Source organism: Gallus gallus, chromosome 10 (genome assembly GCF_016699485.2).
Source record: "Gallus gallus isolate bGalGal1 chromosome 10, bGalGal1.mat.broiler.GRCg7b, whole genome shotgun sequence".
Classification (NCBI taxonomy): Eukaryota; Metazoa; Chordata; class Aves; order Galliformes; family Phasianidae; genus Gallus; species Gallus gallus.
Genome location: NC_052541.1, coordinates 8,846,020 through 8,866,541, shown reverse-complemented (window position 1 = coordinate 8,866,541; position 20,522 = coordinate 8,846,020). Strand labels below are relative to the sequence as shown.

At 42.2% G+C, this 20,522-nt stretch overlaps 3 protein-coding genes across 32 annotated transcripts in view; 1 reads left to right on the top strand and 2 right to left on the bottom strand.

Annotated features, from left to right (window-relative positions):
• Positions 1–7,502, bottom strand: part of MYO5C (myosin VC) — a 30,942-nt gene extending 23,440 nt beyond the window's left edge. For 3 of the 4 annotated variants that reach the window (XM_015291968.4, XM_015291969.4, XM_025154106.3), the window contains exons 1-9: positions 7,408–7,502; positions 5,060–5,170; positions 4,235–4,400; positions 3,749–3,893; positions 3,104–3,260; positions 2,420–2,563; positions 1,467–1,548; positions 854–961; positions 208–314 (exon numbers count right to left, since the gene is read on the bottom strand). In XM_015291968.4, the coding sequence (XP_015147454.2) occupies positions 208–314; positions 854–961; positions 1,467–1,548; positions 2,420–2,563; positions 3,104–3,260; positions 3,749–3,893; positions 4,235–4,400; positions 5,060–5,170; positions 7,408–7,434 (1,047 nt within the window). In that variant the 5' untranslated portion in view covers positions 7,435–7,502. Of the gene's footprint in view, positions 1–207; positions 315–853; positions 962–1,466; positions 1,549–2,419; positions 2,564–3,103; positions 3,261–3,748; positions 3,894–4,234; positions 4,401–4,993; positions 5,171–6,666; positions 7,029–7,407 lie in introns of those variants that run through there. The other variant, XM_025154104.3, reaches the window with a different exon arrangement.
• On the top strand, positions 6,486–8,789 carry LOC124417111. Of its 2 annotated transcripts, none has more exons than XM_046899125.1 (2): positions 6,486–6,909; positions 8,614–8,789. In XM_046899125.1, the coding sequence occupies exons 1-2, from the start codon at positions 6,535–6,537 to the stop codon at positions 8,623–8,625; spliced, it is 387 nt and encodes a 128-aa protein (XP_046755081.1). In that variant the 5' UTR covers positions 6,486–6,534; the 3' UTR covers positions 8,626–8,789. The 2 variants fall into 2 exon arrangements, 1 of the variants encoding a protein (XP_046755081.1); XR_006931077.1 differs by lacking the exon at positions 6,486–6,909 and adding an exon at positions 7,513–7,774.
• MYO5A (myosin VA) overlaps positions 8,159–20,522 on the bottom strand; it is a 97,727-nt gene continuing 85,363 nt past the window's right edge. For all 26 annotated transcript variants that reach the window (XM_046898931.1, XM_046898932.1, XM_046898934.1 and 23 more), the window contains 9 exons: positions 18,906–18,999; positions 17,828–17,974; positions 17,284–17,438; positions 16,403–16,492; positions 15,552–15,702; positions 14,450–14,732; positions 13,764–13,938; positions 12,400–12,480; positions 8,159–11,560 (listed from right to left, as the gene is read on the bottom strand). In XM_046898931.1, the coding sequence (XP_046754887.1) occupies positions 11,408–11,560; positions 12,400–12,480; positions 13,764–13,938; positions 14,450–14,732; positions 15,552–15,702; positions 16,403–16,492; positions 17,284–17,438; positions 17,828–17,974; positions 18,906–18,999 (1,329 nt within the window). In that variant the 3' untranslated portion in view covers positions 8,159–11,407. The remainder of the gene's footprint in view (positions 11,561–12,399; positions 12,481–13,763; positions 13,939–14,449; positions 14,733–15,551; positions 15,703–16,402; positions 16,493–17,283; positions 17,439–17,827; positions 17,975–18,905; positions 19,000–20,522) is intronic.

The following is a 20,522-nucleotide window of genomic DNA, read 5'->3' as shown; positions in this document are numbered from 1 at the left end:
GAAAGGATTTACCAACAACTGCAAGGTAGAAATAGGTTTCACATGGATACTCGTTTTTTACACACACAAAGAGAGATAAATCTCTCAAGTTTAGTATACCAGATTTAATGCTACTCTGAGCCCCAGAATTGAGAAGAACATTGCTAAAGGTCTTCTGGCACAGAATAGAAAAGAAAGCACTAGAATCTCAGTGAGTTACTTCCTTACATTGATGGATGACCTTTCATCTCCAACAGCTGTTATTTCCAAGTTGCCCAAGTGTAGGATTGCTGCCAACGTTTTAAAAACATCCATCTGAAAATCCTCCTTCAGACCTAAAAAGTCAAGTTGTGATTTATTTTAAATATTCAAATACAGTAGAATGAATTAAAATAGCACAATGCTGGATTACTTGCTTTGTTATGCAGTCAGTAGTTGTATAGTATCCCTGCAGACTGCTATGAAAAGCTTTGGTTCAGCCTACTGTCTGCCTGTCTGATCCAATGAGAGATTAGACATAAATTCCTGGATGCCTACCAGTACCAGCTAAAGTCTCACATGTTCTTCGCATAAGCCACATTAGGGCTATGGAAGCTTCTAATTCTATTTCTTTTGCAGTATGTTAGCTCAAGGACCAAGCAGACCTCAGGCCTTAGTGTTACTGATCATTAACAATGAACGCCAAACGGCTAGCAGCCACTTGCTCTTGCCTAGTGCTTTTAAAGCAGGCTAACAGTATAACAGACAGGCTATTAAGGAAAAAGAATTATTACTAATTACACAAAATATTAACATTTAAGAAATAGTCCATCTCTGCTCATTTCAGAATATATACACACACACACACACAGAGTAGATATCCTCAAGAAATTACCCAGTAAGGCAAATGTCTTCTGAGTCTCAATCATATTTGCTCTGTCATCAACTCCTTCAATAGTCGTACTGCCTCCCATTCTCGTGTAGTTAAATTCTTCCGCGCTTCCTAGAGGTAAGAAGCAAAATTCGTAATGCTGGAAAATTCAAGACTGGGGAAAGCCAAATGTTAAAGGCTTGTGCCACTAGAAAACTGAAGGTGCTATGTAATGCAGTGAGCTGGAGGTCCCCTTTTTTGGGGAGAAATCCGTGCGCGTACCTCAGTTTAATTGACACAAACTAGCATTCCTAATTCCACATAGCTGACATCAAACTCTCCCAGGTGGCATTAAAGCTTCTCCCTAGGTAAATGAATCAAACTCCCAGAATGTCATCATAGCACCTGCCACCACAGAAAGTACTAGAATAATACTTTCAAAGGCAGTTGATAACGCAGCATTCAAGTTCCAGTGTGGTAGCAAATCATTTGAATACGAGCAGACTTACTAGCTGTGTCCAGCTGTAAGCCTGTGAGGTTCATGATACAGAGCACTTAACGTACTAACTTTGGGAAATCCAGTTTTTGATATACTACACTGCAAAGGGGAAGAGGAGCTCATTTTCCTGAGACCTACCCAACTTAAGATGCTTGAATTCAGGCTGCATAGCAGATGCACACAGCTGATAAAATATATGGTAATTCCTCTCATTCTCTGACTGCAAATGAGAAAAAAAAAAAGAAACACAAAAGCACATTACAGACATTTGATACTGAACTGCTGTAAAACAATGGCTACACACGAAGGCTAAATACAACCGCAGCACAGCTTAGCAATGAAGCTGCCCCAAATCCAAATATCACACTTTGGACTTCAGCAAGAGTTTTGAAAGCGATACGTTCAAATATGCTATTTTTCCATTACCATCTGCTGAACTGTTCATGTGATTCCTCCTGCCTAAAAAGCCACCTACTAATAAGAGCTGAGAACACCAGGAGGAGCAGCTGTGGGGCAGTGCCACTCGCAAAACTCCGTGAACCATCGTTCAGGGAGAGCACTCAAAGAAGCATTTCTCATAGTATTTATAGGCTACAGTACGACTGAAATACTGCCAAAACGTCACAAAGGCGGCTTGATAAAAATCAGTGCTTCCTTGAGGAGATTATCACCATTATGCTCTGACACTGCAATGGGCCACACGTGGTAAGCCCCGGCCTTACAAATTTCCATCCAGTTTTGACCAGAGAATCCCTGCACTCCACACACACTGCCTCCCTCCAGACACAACTGGCACACGCCATTGCTGTGACTGAAATTCAGAGATTGTGCAGATAATTCTGGCACTGCCACAGGGAACTGCTCCTGAAATACGTCCTCCACTTGGCGTAAGGAAGAATACAGAATAAATCATTTTCCTGCTCTAACTGAGGCCAGCTCCTACGAGAAAAGAAATCCTGTGCTCATTAGACGTGCTGTGCAGAACTTCACACATCTATTTTATCTCTTCACGTTTTCTGTATGAAACCAGCAAAGCTAAATGACTGTCCATTAGTAGCTGCATTCGCACTGAGTGTTCTCATTTTACCTACCTGGAAGACAACTCTGGATTTCTCAAGCAGATACGTTCTCATGTTGGCTCCAATGATTCGATACCTCTGATCAAAGCTGATTTCAGTGTATTTTCCAAACCGACTGCTGTTATCATTCCGCGTGGTCTTTGCATTGCCAACAGCCTACAACATTATGAACTTGCAGAGCTTGTTTTGCTCGTGTATTGCATACAAATAAATCTCTCAAAACGTGACTCGACCACAAGTTGCTGAAATCTTTAGTTCATCGAGAACCAACCTCAGCATTCAGCTGTGAGATCGGGACTGTAAGGCCCACGTGTGAAAATAAGTCTCAAGACAAAGAGTACAATGGTATGTAAACATAGAGAATTGGAAATGCATTCTCCCACCTGAACCATTTTCTACTCCAACTAAGAAAAACAAACAAGTTGTTGATGTTTTTCTGCTACCACCTACTTAACAGGACGTGGTCAGATCAAACTTTTGCATCCCAGTGCCTGCAGAGGGCTGCTGGCAGATTGGGCAGAACGTCGGTGCTCCTGACCCAACCATCTCTTCCCGCATTCAAAGGCTCGATTTCTAACGTAGGTATCTAAGTCAGCTACTAAATTGCCCCTCATGATTTCAAACAGAGGTGCTCAGCAGCTCTTGGAATCCTCTCCTCGATAAGCACAGATCTGACAGCTGCTCTCTGAAGTTTACCTCAGTGATTGGATTGGATGCCAGAACTTTATCCTCCACGTGTGCATTGCTGCTCGACTTACTCACGGTGGCAAAGTATCTCATAGTGTATCTTGCAGACACAGTCTTTCCAGCTCCTGATTCTCCGCTGACTATAATAGACTGATTCTTGCCGTTTCTGAAACCAAATCATCAGAGGGTTTAAATCAGAAGTGTCTGAAATGCATGCATATTTGTGCAAATATATGAAAGAATTACACATATGAAACAGAGGTATGAAAACACAACTGCGGTCAACTCGTATGAGTTCCACCTTTCATCTGCTCTTCTGTTTCACACCTCTTTGGCTGTGACCTCCAGGCCAATGTCACTGCTGCTCACACAGCTAAGACAGTTTTGGCCCTTGTCAGAAGTGAAAATGGTTCCAAGTTACAGAAATCAAAGAATCACGGAACTGCCCAGGTTGGAGTGGACCTTAAAGGCCATTTACTTCCAATCCCAAATCCTGCAGCTGGTTGAGGAGTTATTCCTTCTCTAGTTTAGTTAAGTTACACATTCAGAGGTATTCATGATAGCCAATGGCACACACACAGTTAATCTAAATTACAATTAGCAGACTGCTATTTGACTGAGCGTTATTTATTGCAGTAAAACAGCACACTGAACCTTGCCATTTGCTTGTATGCTTCTTCTGCCACGGCAAATATATGAGGATCCATGTCCCCCATGTTTTGCCCACTATACGCGTGGATAATAGCATCTCCATATATTGGCAACTGCTTATAGGGATTTATTGCAACCAAAATTATTCCTGCAACCAAGTGCACAAAAGAGAAAGAAAACAAAGAAAACACAGATTAGTGCAGTGAAAACTGGTGACAACGGCTACAACGTGTTCTAAACCAGGTATAATGTTCTGGTCAAAAAATGATTGTACACTCATACAAATCTCCACTCAATGAGTTAAAAGACACCCGAGGAAAACACCACTCACACCGTACTGCAAGCTATTCATAGAATGATTTGGGTTGGAGGGAACCTTAAAAGACCATGCATATCCAACCTCCTGCCATGGGCAGGGCTGCCGCCCACTGTGTCAGGTAAGCCAAGGTGAGTTTTGCTTTTTTAAACCTTGCGTTTGCTTTTGCTTACCACTGTAGGTGTAGATAAGCCGAGACTCCACGAAACGAACTTTAAGGTTGTGCAGAACAGCGGGCTCATGGAGGTAGCTGAGGGCAGTCAGGTCATTCTCACCAACAAGGATGTCAGGATTACGCAGAGGCGGCAAAGCTGATGGGTCAACGGGGTAATGGAGCTCCTGCAAGCAGAAAGGGCTGGGAATGGCACGGCATTCACTGTTTGCTTAAATACAAACGGATCTTCTGTCTGTACACGAAGGTACGGGGTTGATGGAGCACCATCTGGTCTTTTCTTTCATCAGGTCCATACATCTCATTCAACATACGGTACTGGGGAATCATGAAGGTAAGGTGGTGCTTGTTGTTGGTTTTGTATTGTTAAAAGGTACATCACTTTTCTTTAATATTTGGGCTTACAGAACAGCAATGCAGAAATACAGATTTCCTATTCAAAATACTACATCAGTAAAGAACACAGAGACCAAAAGTAAGAGTTCTTCCATAAAGCAATAACTTCAGGGGGGAAGAAAGACAACAGCTGCCTCTGTGGGGTGAATTATTCTCGCCTTGCTCTTCTGATTTACTTCAAGAATGAGTTTTCACCTGTTTCAAAAGTCATCTTTTTACTTCAATATCAGGCTTATAAACTCACACGACACAGGCAGTAGGACTGCAGATATTTTTAGGCAAAAGCTATTTACTGTACAGCATTCCGAATGATTAAATCCTGGCCACTGCATAGTTAGCGTAAAGGGAAGTGCGGACAATTCACCTAGACCTGGTGTGTCCTGTGTTTCTACACAGCAAACCCCACAGCAATTAAGGCTGTTCTCCTTACAGTTCCATCTTCTAATTGCACGTGGAGAAAACGGTCTCCTGCTTTGTAGTCTTTGGTGATTTCCGCAGACTGCCAGACTTCTTCGCTGTCGGGAATCCAAACCCTGTTGTACTGTAAGAGAACAAGAAGACGGCAGCCGACTCAGCTATTGCCATAACACCGTGCCACAAAAAGACAGTTTGCAAACAAATGCAGCCTAAAAGGGTGCCGTGGATGCCAGGACTCTGCAGGATCAGTCTTTGCGCTGACCGTTTCACTGGGGTGTACCTTTGTGCTTTAGTTATTCTTTGTGACCGGAAAAAGAGAAAAGAGAGAGTGAGAGAATAGGCTCGATCTCAGATGTACTCATTCTGCTCCTGTTTGGCCTCCACACTGAGCAATGTGTGGAGTGGGAAGCTGAACAGAGGCCAGGCTGCTGCCAGGCCCTTCAAATCCCCTAGGACTGAGGAAAGAATGAAACTCTCCTCCCTTAGAGGAGAGCGCTGGTTCTTAAGGATTCCAATGAGCAGCGACCAGAGAAAGCATCTCATTGAGAACTGAGACAACCGCTTCCCTGGATTCAAATACAGGATGTTGAGCTCAGAAAGCACTGTGCCGGAGGATGGATGTGCACACAAGGAGGCCACACAGCACCTTTCTTCTAACAGGACCTCCTTACAGCAGCACCCGTGCATTTACACACTGCTTTTAACAGCCCTGAAATCACATCTATTCAGGGATCTGAGGCCATTTCTGCCACAGCACCGCCTTCCTTAAGCTGTAGTGCAAAACACTTCTTACATTCTGCACTGCAGCTGTCTTCAGTGGCAATGGAGACAGCACTGAATACAGCTCGGACGGGAGAGGAGGAAGGAGGAAGGACAGAGCCGTCAGGGAAAGTGAAGCCTCAAAGTCACCGTACGCAGCAGAGGGAGCTTCATGTGGGCCCGACTGCCTCTCTCCACAGAGCACAGCAGCATTCAGTCCCTGCTCTCAGAAGCAACCATGACATATGATCATCATTTCAGCATCTCGCTGTTCTGACGGACAGAAGCCTTCATCCAGCTCCCCTATCCCAGCTCAACGCACGCTCGGTTCATCAGCTCCGCGCTGCAGTTAAATGAGCCTATGACAGCTGCTGCAGCTCCCCCTGAAAAGTGAACTTCAGACAAGAGCTCATGGAGCTTCGGACAGCCACAGCCACCTCAGGGACTCCTAAACCTTTCCATTTCAGTGTTGAAACTGCAATTCCTGGCAGAAACAACTTCTTCCCACCCCACCCCCCCACCTCAGAGGGAGCCCTACACGGCAGCCCGTGCAGCTGTGCAGCCCGCACCACCAACTCACCACCTCTCACTGGAAACTCCCTGTAACACGGAATCCAAATCTCCCCTCTTTTACTTTAAATCCATTCCCCCTTGTCCTATCACTGTCTACCCGTGTAAAGTTCATTTCCCTCCCGCCTACGAGCTCTCTTTAAGTACTGAAAGGCCGCTATGGGGTCTCTGAACAAGGCTGCCCAAACCCAGCTCCCTCAGCTGGTCTCCATAGGAGAGGTGCTCAGTAATGGACAAGCTGACTTCCGTGTCATTCCTGCACGGTCGCGGCTTTTAAAGGCACGTACGTACCCATCCACAGCTGTTACACAGAGTTCTGTGCTTGCTGTCATTTCACGCACCAAGAACACCGGAACCAAAGACCCACAGCGGAACGGGGCGCGTTCCCGACTCAGCGAACGGACCGCAGCGGGTCACAGCCGAGAAGAGGAGGACGACGAGGAGGTCAGAGCAGCGCCGATCCGTCGGGAACCGCCCCGCGGGGAAGGGAAGGAGCCTCCGTTGGCACACGGGCAGCGCTGCGCTGCCCCGCAGGTAAACGCCGCGCAGGGCGGCCCCGCACCGCCCCGCATCGCTCCGCTCCCCGACACGGCCGCCCGCAGCGGCTCCGCGGGGCTCACGCGGCACAACGAAAGGCAAAGCAGCGCCGGGACGGCACCCGGATGGGCGATAGGAGGGAGGATGTCGATGGATCTGCGATATTTGTTATTCGGAGTTAAGCAAACAGCTCCACCTCACAACGCCGCGCTGACGACGTGAAAAGTGGGAAGAGTCGCACCGGCCGCGCTAAGGAGGAACGGCGCTCGTTGTAACCCCCCCAACCTGCACGGCCACGCTCAGAAAACCCGCACTTCTCCCGGCGAGAAGGGGAGCGGCGCCCCCGCACCGCGCGGAGACCCGGAGCCGCTCCGCCTCCGCTTCGGCCAACTTTATCACTACCTGACGTGGCCGAGCAGCCGCGCGAGCTGTCCCCGGGGAGCTCCTCTACGGCCGCCCCCCCTCGGGCCGCTCCCCTCGCAGATCCCCGCTCACCTGCGTGTACAGCTCGGCCAGCGCCATGGCCACAGCTCCGCGGGGACGGCCGCCCGCCCGGCCCGGACAGCGCCCTGCAGCCCGGCCGGATCCCCGCCCTGCCCCGGGGAGGAGCGCGCCCGGCGGCCCCGCGGCTGCCACGCCGCTCACCTGGCCGAGCCCGGGCTCACCAACAGCTCCCGCTGCGGCCGCTGTGCGTTAAGGCATCCTTAAACGCGCGCGTTGGGAGGTACGGGGAGCGCAGGTGTGTAATTACAGGGGGAGTGAGTAGGCTCCGTGATGGCATGCGGGCGCTGTGCTTCGAGTGCTGCTGGGCAGAGCTGAGAATGAGGAACGGCCGGGGAGCGTGGGGGAGCAGCCCCTCCCGGTAAGGAAAACCAACGGAAATAGGAATCGGCTCACCATAAAACGCCACAAAGGGGTTACTCTGGGATTAGAAAACGGAACAGAATGAATGAAGTACGCTTAGGTAGCATACGTAAATATGATTTAGGAGAAGGAAGGTTTGAATAAGTACAGCACTTGGTTTGGGCAGATGGAAACAGACTCAGAGCAGTGCGCCGTGCAGTCCAGGCACCTGGCAGGAGGCACAGCTGCAGCCCGCGTGGAACAGCAGAGCCCCCAGCAAGAGCTGAGCACCAAACCTGCCCAGGGCACAGCTGGGCCAAAGCCTGGCAGACACCTACGCAGAAACAAACAAACAAACAGACCGGAATGAACAAACGAACAAACAAAACCCCCACAACCGGAGTAAATCTTACAGCTGTATTTTTATTTGGACGTTTTCCAGTGATAGCTATTAGACTACAGCTTTTATGATGCATACATTTACTAAGTACAACATCGGACACTACGACAGATCAGAGCTCAGGTCATTCTGACAAGGTTTTGGTTTCATCTACGTACTGTAGTGGCATTGAGTGAAAATCTATGTTTCAAGGCTTTGATTTACCAGGTGAAGTCCGGGCATCTTAAAAAACCCCATCACGTTTACTCCTAGTACTTGTACAGTATTTGAAATGCATTCAGTTTAAATCACAGACATCTTCCCATTGCAAATGCTGGTGTTTCCGAGTTAGGAACAGATGTTACTGCTCAACAACCCACCGTTCAACGCTGAGATTGAGCCCGTTTTGTTCTCCTCCTGATAAGTAGAAGAGATTATTCACATTTAATGGACTTAAGCACTTTCGTGTTCCATCCCAGATTGAAGTCTGAGAAACGATTTCCACAATTTGGATAGAAGACTCTGCTAAGCATCGGAATAAAACCATCACTGGAAGGAAGGTACACCAAACAGAATGAGGTAATTGTGCAAAATCTCTACAATAACTGTATCTCATCCTAAGGGCTCTTTGAGAATTGTTTTTTCCAGCATCCAATAGAATCGATTACAGCAATAGATAATAAATTAAAATATAAAAGATATGTCCACATGAAAAGAACATAACCATGATTCAAAGGAAAAAAAAATAGCTGTCCAAATAACTCTGCATCCTATTCAATGCTTAAAGAGATATTAGTCCTAAGGTGAAAGTTATATTATACACTGACACTAAAATTTTACTTCTGAAAAGTGCATGTAAAATACTGCCAGGTAAAATATTAGATGATTTACCAATTACACATCCATTTCAACCCCAAAGCAGTTTCCTTCCAAACATGTCGAGCAGCATAAACTTTTAATGTGATATCAAAGTAATACCAGTCAAACCACTGAGTTCAAGGATAACATCTATAAATTACTAACCACTACTTTCTTAAGGAACCAGATACGATAAGGCTTTTTACAGGTAAACAAACTTTAGAAATCAACAAAAATACAGTTAGGCATACATTTTAACACACCAATGCTTACGTAGTGGATACGTTTCCTGATAGACAGTATGAGCATACCGTAACGCCAACTTCTATGCTTTCCAATGAGGAGAAAATTGTGTAGGTCAGCACGTTCTGATGTATTGTCCTCCCTACCCCTGTATGTGAAGGCCTTCCCATTACATTCTCCTAAGTACAGTACCCTAAAAGTCTGAAAGCCACGATACCCCACCATTCGTACATTAGATCTTATTTGGAGCCGCTCAGCAGCAGCCGTAGTTCAGAAATCAAGTAATATTAAAAGAAAAAGAAGTGTTTGGTGTACCATGCACAGAAAGACAGCCAAAACCATCAGCAAGGATCATTCCAAGTATCTGTGCAGTGAAATACTCAGTTCTTGCAAACGTCGGCATGGTCCATCAAACACAGCATGGGTTTTACGCATCTGAAAATAAGACAACGCGAGCATCTTAAGATGATACTGCCAAAGCTCAGGCTGCCTTTATTCCCCATTTTAGCAACCTTATCAACAGCAGGTCTGCCTCTGAAATCAAACACAGCTGAAACGTTTCTGTCTGCTTGGAAGCAATCTTTTCTCTGTGAGTTTGCAGGCAAACACTAAGTACCAAATAGACCAGTAGTGTACCTCTACATTACTTCTCAATATTTTTAATGCTAAGTTGCTAATTTTTATAATACATAAAAAATATTGCACAATGCAACTGAGTAATGTGAGTGTCTTTTTTTCCCCCACGTGTGTATTTGAGCCATCCACCACAAAGGACACATTGTAGAGTTTGGGATTGGAACCTTACGGAGGGCCTCTGCCCACGTGTTGCACACTGTGGAATGTGAATTCTTTAACACATCCAAGGAGTGTGAGACAGAAAACCCTCCCAACTGGATGTGCAATAGCCAAAGTAACTCCATTTGTCATTACGCACTCCAGATCTCCAACCATTAAGTCAGCACCAATGGCAGTCAATGACAGCATCACACTCAGAACTTACTTTGCGTTTGTGTTGGCCAACCTTTCAAGGAATGAGCCCTGCACTACTGCTGAAGTTTTCTGTTAGCTTTTCCTCTCAAATACAAATATGAAGGAAAACATATATACATATTCTTAAGATTTCTTTTTTTTTTTTTTAGATGTGGCAACAAAATCTGTTATACTGAAAATACACACTGTCATCCCTGGGGTCTACAAACAAAGAAAAACATCGGACATGCTACAAAATCTAAATAAATACAAAAATTGTGACTCATTTCTGATCATCTGCTTCGAGATTCTGTATTTTTAGATAACTACTTAAAAAAAAAAAGGCAAAACAAAACAAAATAACCCTAAACACATAATTTCCAGTGTGCTACTTGTGCTTAGTTACCATTTTCCTTTACAGGTGATATTGGATAACATCTGCAAAAATCCAGTTAGAATAACAGACTGCACTGGACTGTAAATAAGGTTGACAACCAAAAATGAAGCATCTTATTTTTAGTGCCTAGCATGATACTGTCATACATTTAAAAGAACACAATATGCAGCAGCAATTTAATATGCTTGGTAAACCACATTACTAACAAATGAACACCTATGTTATAGCATACAGTAAGCTATAAGACTTATCACTAGAATTTATGTCAAACCGACATAAGTAAGGAAGTGGTTTAAGAAATCATGTTATATATTGCAAGTTTTTGCTTCTCCATTCCAGTTTTTACAAATTAAAAGTAACAGGCTCCCAAGTAACTGCATATTCTACTACAAAATGCCTTACTTTTACGTCTTCCATGTGGGGACTGGGACTGTCCCCATTGGTCCCTGCCCATGAGAAGGTTATACATGGAGTTTAATTTACACTATTTAAATATGTTACTAAAGATCTAAAAACGTCTCTAAACAGCTGAAGACACAATTTTTGTCCAAACCCAATTTCCATCTCTGGAAACGTATGAATCAGTAATGTCCTCGTAAGTGCAATGACTGAACACAAATGCACATCTTTCTATCAGCCTTCAATCTGTGGTGCTGTTGTGTAGTTTCCCAGCTACTTTTACAACAAATCTGAGCATACGGAGACTGTTTGTTCAAAAATGTGTTTTCAGTGGCTCACTATGTTTTAATGGGTAATGATATCAGGCAAACAATTCTCCATCTAGCACTGACAGAACAGCCTTAGGATCAGACACGTGATATGAAACCCAGCCCCAAACTGGCTGGGATCTGGATGGTTTCTAATGCCAGGGAGGATGGATTAAATGGAAAAGTAACAGGAAAGATGTGTTTAGCATCCATGAGCAGTTGAGGAGAGTCCTTCCTGTCTCGCAGACGCAGCTGCAAAGATAAGAAAGGGATTATGTTAGCATTTAGCCCCTTCATTGATGACAATCATCTTGCGGTGAGGTGTTACCTCATCTGTGTGTACAGATGTGTGTATACAGACACATACACTGTGGTAATCTGTAACACTTGTAACAATTAAATGATTAAAATATGGTTAATTTTGGCATTAATTTTGCATCTCTTTCCCTTATAATACCATCTGAAGATATTTCGATTCCTTGCAAAAGGGAAAACATAGGCACTATCTGATAACCACATCTTTTCAGTGAGCAGAAGCATAGTTTTGCCTCAGTTCTACCTTCCCGTTCTCCATTATTGTGCTGGCAATGCAACGAGGTTTGTAACAAACCAGAAAGATCGTTGTTTCTTTTCTTTTGCTCTACTTGCTTTTTTATTTTGGAGTATGGGGGATTCTTTGTTTTCATAAAATATATACGAAATTAAAAGGACAAAGTGAAGAGCTTTGGAACATACATAGGCCTCACTTTTCAAAGCAGTTGGAAATTCTCATGCAGACAAAGGTCTGACAGAAGTAAATTCACATTAGCAAATGTTATCATTTGAAAAGTGGGTATTTGTGTGCAACCACAAAAACCTCTCACCTTCTGGAAATCTCATACATACTGAGGGAGAAACTAACATTCCCTTCCAAGTCTGGAGGCAGTACACTGTGACTGCTTAAGATTTTAAGGCTGACATAATCTCTTCAGCATAGAAAAAAAAAAAAAAGGCTAAAAAGCCTCAAAAGCTTCAGGACACAATCTGTTAGGATCATCAGAGGGTTTCTTAGAAACAGCCAGAAGATGTTTAATGAAAAGATACAGCCATACCTGTATTGTACGTATAAACGATACCAAGACTCTCTCTTCAAATTCATTAACTGGAGTATACAAATTCAGTACTTTCACAATCTGTGAAGAACAACAACCATCCTTAGTTTCACTCTACTAATAAGTCTACAGTTACTGATACATTTTTTACATGAGCTATTGTTAAAATCTAAAGTATTTCTTTTTGTTTGTTTTACTGATTCATACAAAATGTCATTATCTCTTCAAAGGTATTTTTAAACCTGCCCCCTTAGAACACGTGTTCTTTGGAGGTAGAAACTCCAATTCTTCCATGCATGGGGAAAACACCAAACTGTGGCAAAGTCAGATGATAAACAGCTCACTGCATTCCTACATGCTCTGGAAACAAAGTGCACTTCTCTTCCTAGCTTTGACTCCCTATGGCCTCCTGCAGCTTTCACTCAAGAGCATCTTATGACCTCAGTGTTTTTCAAGGGAGTGAGCTATTTCTCTAAAAGCAGGGCTATTGTCACCAGAAGTCTAAACTGCAACACAGAGCCTTTGAACAGTAATGAATTAAACATATAAAACTTACATAAATAAGTCAATCTTTTACTTTTTTGTTTAAAAAACAAATCTTCTCAACAGAAAACACTCAAAGCCCATAGAATTATACCTTCTTTCAGTTCAGAACTAAATCAGTGCATTACTAAATCCAAACAGCTGTATCAATGTCACTGCTCCTGCTGACATCACTATGAAAGGAACGGAAATTTGTTTCTTTTCCTGATAAGAATGTTCAGTAATAACCAAAGATGCTTGGATCCTGTTATTACCATAACAATTCAAAGCATATGTTGCACAGTTAAAATAAGTGCAGCTTGTCTTTGCAAAACCTAAGCTTTCCTATGGAGAAGCCTTCAGCTGTGCTGCCAACTGAGATACACTTGGCTCAGCCTTTTTGAGGCTAATGGGTACAGGAACTTAATACTCCTGTTTGCAAACCCTGAGACAACAGCTCTGCCTGAATTGTCCACTATCTTAAATGGATGCCAACTCAGATGGCAGAAAGATAATTTCCTAGAATCCTAGGCAGAGTTACCTGGGGAACAAAGATGCCAGTGAAGGCTTTTCTCTGAGGATTTTTGCATCCTGAGACTAATTATAGTGCTACACACTGCACAGTGTGCTGAGTTTCCTTTCAATTGGTCAAAACTTATCTTGAGCACTAGACCTGGTCCTTTTTTTCACCGCTCCAATTTAACCTGTTTACTTATACAAACTCAAAGCAATGTTAGCAATGTATGACCTGTCTGCAACAGCGGTGCAGGCAGGCTTAGCAAACACAGCAGAACAGAGAACTGCTCAAAAGAGACAGCAAAAAGAGAATGAGAGGTTATTACCTGGGCAGTAGTCAGTGCATTGCACATTGAACAAATGGCTTCTGCATCTTCATCTGTTTTCTTTTTCACTTGCAACAACTGTGCAGCCTGTATGAGGGGCTCCAGTGTTTCTTTGGCCCCACTGTTCATTAGATTTTTATCACGTAGCCATTCTTCAAGTTGACTCACATTGTACCTGTATGAGTTAAGAATACCAAAATATTAGTGCTTAATTGCTGCTAAATCAAAAGCATGTCTGTTTCTCTTTCAGTGTTTCTTTCTCCTTATATACTTTCCCTTCACACTTGTACTTTTCTGTAATTTTATCCTCATTCTATTTCCCTTCAATTAAGGCAGGACATTTTGAGTTTCAAAACAGTCATAAACTATGGCTGAAGACTTCCACTAACTACCTTTCCCCCTTTGTTTCTGTTCCTATTAACTGTGGAAATGAGGCAAGCGTAAGAGGAAAGGCAAATGAGATTCTGTTCACACAAATGCACAGTGACACTTCACAATATTACCCAAGGGAGGGAATGCCTTGGCTACGTTTCCTGGCACATGCCAGTCGAATGCAGTGGACAACTGCAGGCAAATGCAGGAACAGCCTAAGGTGGCTTTAGCACAGGAAGTAGCAAATTACAGCCAGGAGCTCACTAACATTTTCAGCAGCACATTCAAGAAAAGTATGACAAAAGCTCTCCCACCTTATCTGCATTCCTTTGCTCCATGAACACATGTCCTTGCGCAGGAGAAGATTATTAAGTGTTACAGCCCCAATGATGTAGAACATCTGCTTGACAACCTGTTTGATCAGCTCTGGATCCATTCCATGCTGACACATCACGGAATGGAAAGAGTTCAGCTGTCGAATAATGGAGTCCAAAGTGTAGGTTCCTTCATCAGCAATGCTGGATGTTCTCTTCCGCAGCCCTGTTGGTTTCACCCCTGAGACACCCTGGATAGTCTCGTGCTCCAGCATTCCAGAAACTGCATAAGATTGACAACATTATTTTAATGATTGAAAATAGACTATGTGCAAGCACTCTCTGCAAACCAACAAAATCCTCTTGGCTATTTACACAGAGAAATCACGTTGAGCTTTCTGCTAACCACACTCTGCCATGACTTCCAGCAATTCTCTCAGGGTCCTACTATGTTTTGCAAAATCTGAGCTGACAGCATTTTACAGATATTCCAGTGTGAGTGTCTGAAAGTGTCTGTAACTGTAGCTCAGCAAAATACTCTTTTCATCCACCTGATCATAGGAGCAGCAGAGTCAGCATACCAAGAGCTGTTCCCCTCTTCTAAATGGTGTGATCAGAAAGCATAATGAAAATTTGAGAGAACACTGTCGGAAAAAAAAGAAATGAAATGAAAAACTCTCTCTGAATGTGAGCTTCACCACTGCTAGCTATTTAGTTGCTGATTGCTGCCTGTAATGATGGCCAGCCACTTTCTCCTCCATATTCATTTTAATTATGATTTCTCATGTAATTAAAGACCAATTTTTCCAAGAGATATTTCCCAACACACAAATATCAGACTGTCCTAGCAGTGGTTTCTCTTGTAAACACATGATTTATGACAAACATTTACAATGTAAACTGATTTATTCTGTCACTGTCAGAAGAACCAGCCGCCTCTAATCCAACCTGTACAGCACAGTCCTTGTCATCTATAAGCAGAATACCACAAGGACTACTAATAAAATTGTATAATTCAGGAATAAATATAAGATACAGCATATTATTGCCATCACGATTTTCCTTTTAGTACTACGGTTTGAGGAATTCAGCTCTGCCTTACCAATCATGGGTTGCAGAATGTTCTCCAACACGCGGACCAGCTGCTGGTAGATCTGAATAGCCAAGTCACTCAGGACTTGTCTGTATTCAGCTAAGTCAAAATTAGTGAGGCAGTGCTCATTCTGACGAGGTGTATTATGCTTCATAAACCCCTGCATTAATAAAATCACAGAAACAATTGCTTCAGTGGAATACAAGAATATCAAATAAAACCAGTATTAAGATTTTTTAACACAACTGACAAATACTTCAAAGTAATGGCTACAACCTCTCAAAACATTAGTTTGGAAGTTCTGATTGCATCTAATACTAGGATTTGATTTTCATTTCTGACTTACGCAGTCTCTGCTTCCTTGACTTGAAACTTTGAGTATGTGACGTAGGAACAAAGTGCCAGCTTTCTAGCTTTCTGCCCTCCCACTCCAACATGGACATTATCATCTAGCCATTTATCGCCAAAATCACAGGTAAGTCTGAAGAAGGAATTCGACACATGGTAGCCTCCAAACTTAAAACAGTCTGTCATACTATAGTTAAAGCATTTAACATGGCCTGTTTAATTCCAGCGAATTGTTACCAAAAATTGTAATAGCAACAGATTCTTCAACTTAACCTGAGCTGGCACTTTCAGGAGTACAATGTTATCTAACGTTTGGGGCCTCAGCCCGCAATAAAGTGAAATGGGATGAGACTTTATCTCCTAATACTTTCCACTGATGTCATCACCATCATTCCAGAAAGTGTGGCTGCTTTAAGAGACTTTGAATAGACTTGGAGCTATTACAGGAAGTAAAGTGTAGTGCTGTCAGTGGTATTACAGAGCAAAGAAACTGGACTGTGAGCACTGCTTACCTCTTCTCCGCTGTACTGCTTCAAACAGTGCAAAAACCGGCAGGTGTTGGACAGCCAGAAAGACACCGTTTCGAAGTCATCACCTCTTTTCTGAAGGCACAAATAAACACATTTCAACAAAGACTAGTAAGAGGAATAAAACAATGAATGCTGGATATACACTTAAAATCCACTGATGTTTTATAACACTGTGCATTTCAATAACATATTACAATGTAATTTTTTTTTTACAAAATACCATTCAAACACCCTCTGTGCTCTCTGTAACTTCGAGACCTCTGTAGCGTTTACTCCATTCACTGACACATGTCCAATATGTCTATGAATACCTAAGCTCCTGAAGGATCATTTATCGAACAAGCTGCTTTAGTTAAAAAATAAGAACACTCCACAAGGCATGAAGTATCTTTATCTCTTAATGTTGCCTTCACAATACTCCCTGGCCTACACTCCTCCAGCCCACTCACTGCAAAGACTTCAGGCAGTAACTTATCGCCAGTAAAAATTGGCAGATGAAGCAAATATGGAAATCTGTGAACCAACACTGCAAATGAAACATCTTAATTAAGTGCTCTGGAGAAGATTTACAAAGCCTCACTATGTAACCTACTGCACCCAAAGCTTCAAAAGTTTAGCTTCAGAGGAGGAAGAGTATTCAAAATAAAAATAAGATAATCCTTTTTTTAATTCATTCAGAGCATCTATGGTAGTACGTGTAGAAAATGCTATCAACTGTAATTTGTTGCTGGCTAGCCCAACTTCTGTAACTTCAGTGGGAGAATTTACTGGTCAGAAATCCAGAACTGATAGACCTTTCCTCACTTATTGAACAATCAGAGGGAAATTTCAATTTAACATTCTCCTAAATCAAGCAGACTGACCTTCAGCACTTTTTTGATGCCATTGATAGTGGAGGTCAACAATGAACGCACTTTCTGGTCATCGTTAAGGTAATCTGCGTGGCGTACACACATGAACAAAATATATGCTGGTAGTCCTGGAATCAGGTTGACTGCTACCCCGCGTGGTTTCAGCTCTTGGGAAAAACACACACATTATTTTGTTAAGTGGAAACTCTCTGGAAGGTGTTATACCCAGTAACTGCAACTTCCTAGTTAATTCTACCTGTGTGTCTATATGTGGACAGTGAAGAATTAACAGCAGAACTAAGAACATGAGCCACTTTTCTTGGTAAAATTTCAGAACAGAATAAAACATAACTGCTTGCTAAAAATATGTGGACATATTAATATGTACTGTACTAATCAGGAAAGATATTGCATTACAACTGACACTGAGGAATTTTAGATAAACTGAACGCTGTCAAAACCAAAGCATGCTATGCAACTGTAATGTTCTCATCATTTGCTTTATTTGTCAGACTATGTGAGAGCAAAGGAGGCTGCAAATGAGAAAGATACTTACCTAATATAAGATTCTTGACTAGCTTTTGTTCATCCTCTTTCTTATACTCCAACATCCCCTGGAAGTCCTTTTCCTTCCGTGGAATGTTAACTGGACGAATAGGTTCATCAATGATTTGTCCAGGTGATATGTTCTCCATCTGACCCACTTCAGAAGGGAAATGAAAAGAAACATTATAATGTCTTCCAGACAACCAACATATACAGGAAGAAACTTTTACATTTCTAACAAAGAACTCCAGCATATAAAACTAAGAAATGTGGGGTTTTTTGTTGGTTTGGGGTAACACTTAGCAACAAAACGCCCATTAAACAAGAAGGCTGATTCTTGATAAATACATCTTGGGGTAGCATTCTTCCTTTGAAGAACTGATAAGCTACTGAGCTTGTTTCTGGAGAAAGCAGACAGCCATAAAAAGCTTTACAAAGATTAAGATCTGAATTATTTAAAAAAACATTAATACTTCAACTTTTTAACATTACTAATCACTTTTAACAATTACAATGATATTACTTATGCAGAGACATAGCAAGCTCTCAGTCTCTTCAGTCATGAGATCCTAAGGCAACACACTTTGAAGCTCATAAAAATAGAACTTGCTTAGTCCATATCTGAATGCTCCCATACCCAAGTCTCGCCAGCTCCTGAAAATGAAATCTCAATCAGAAAAAGACAACCTCAGCATTCTTGGCTCCAGTGATAAAGAAATTCACAATCAAAGAAAAACTGGATGTACTTTTTATATCTGGCTCTTATTTAATACTGCTTTCATCTTGACAGAAACAGATACCGTCTTTGAGTACACAAATAGGCCAGGTAACATTCCTTCTAAATAATTTCTGTCTTCAGAGAAACATCAGCCTTCTCTTACTCACTGCTTTCAAGTGATGACAAATCTTTTGCAGCTTTATAAAGGAACGAAGGGAGCCATGAGTGGATCTCCTGTTCCTGGAATCAATCAACAGAGGCTAATGCTGCTGAAGCCCTCACACCCTCCCTGCTGCTAAGACAGCTAGATCTAATGACAATGGGATCACAAAATGTAAAACAAAATCTTTCTCTCAAAATATAAAAGTACCTTCAAGTTCACCAATCTTCTTAGCAAATACCTTCAATTGCTTCTTTAATTTGCGAACAGTTTTGTCTTGCTTTTCAAGTTGTTCCATTAAATCCTGTAAATTAAAATGAGAGACAGATTAAGATATAAGCAAATGCCATAATGTGACAGAAAATCAGCGCTGTTAGAATCTGCAAGGTGGTGAGGAAAGCTGAACAGTGTTGCCATCCGCTGGCTGAGGTTTACAAGCTGGTACACTGCCTATAACACAAGACAAATATTGCAAATGTTATTAAGTTGTGTAGCACGACAAAGGCAAAGCTCTTAGGCAGGTATACTCTGCAAACACTCAAAACTAGGTCAGTTCTCACAGCAAAAGGCATTTTGCTGCAAACACATCTCCCTAATGCTTCCTCTTTGCTCTTCCAAACGCCTCACTGACGTGATTTTCTTTATTATTTAACAGCTGTCCTGTACTTCTGCATGATTTACTCATGCCTTCAGGACTGACTCGTTATTCAAGCTTATTCATTTTATAAGAATATGAAAGAGATGTCTGCAAAAAGGACGTAACTTGCCTTTAAATTCACCAAAATCATAAACCATGCAATATGTAACGTATCTTATAATGTTCTCTATCATTTAGCATCATCACATTTCCCACACTTCCTTACACTGAAACTGGGGTCTTAAAAGAATCATCTTTGTATTCTGTTCTTGAACAACACGTGGCACCTAAAAGACCTATTAATGCAATAAAGCAGTATTTTTCTTCCAAAGGAACACTCCCCAGAAATCTTTGAATACTTCTGTGACCTCCTGCGGAAGCAAAACCTCCAGCTCAAAAAATCTGAAAGCCATTCCGGAATAGGTGTTTAAAAGAAGCTCTTAAAAAATGTGCTGTTGTAAGTATGATTCTTCATTGCACCAGTAAGAACACAGGGCACCACGAGCTCCTTGCATTACAAGTATCACCACGTATACTGCACCTTTCCTAAAAGCACTGTGGCTCCACTATACAAATTAAACAGCTGTCACATCTCAGTGAGCTCTGGAATCTCATAAGTTATATTCCTTCAAGTTCAGGTGTGCTGCTACCTCTGCTTATAGTTTTTAATTATTATGCAGATAAATTATTTTTAATATTACCAATTCTATCCTTCAGATTTCACACATTTGAAAAACATTAATTACAGATCTCTGTAAGTGTTTTGATTCAGACAGATTTATTCGTTCCAGCTGTCAGCACTGTAAGGAGATCTCCAAAAAAACTAAGCTAAGATTTGGCTACTTACGTTTGCAGGCATTATTAACCTTAGAAGTATCTGCATGATCAGGCCTCTATTTTGCTGAGCTGAATTTAAATGTGTTGAAGTTTTAAAGCAAAGAGTGGACCTGAAAATTGAGCATCTTTTGCATCACGTACCTCCTTTTCAGGGCGTAGAGGCAGAATTAAGTAGAACTCAAAAAGAAACTGCTTTGCTCACAGTGCAAGACGTATTAGTAGAAAAACTGTGCGTCAAAAAGAGACACAGATGACACAGAGGACACTAAGACTAACAAAAAAAGCAGTGAAGGATATAATTGGCATCATGAAGCTCTCTGCAGGGGATTTCCTTTGGAAGGCAGAAAGGGAGG

What these genes read in the sequence shown, in the direction of transcription:
- LOC124417111 (XM_046899125.1), top strand. Translation starts at nt 6,535, where the DNA reads ATGGGGTCTCTGAACAAGGCTGCCCAAACCCAGCTCCCTCAGCTGGTC.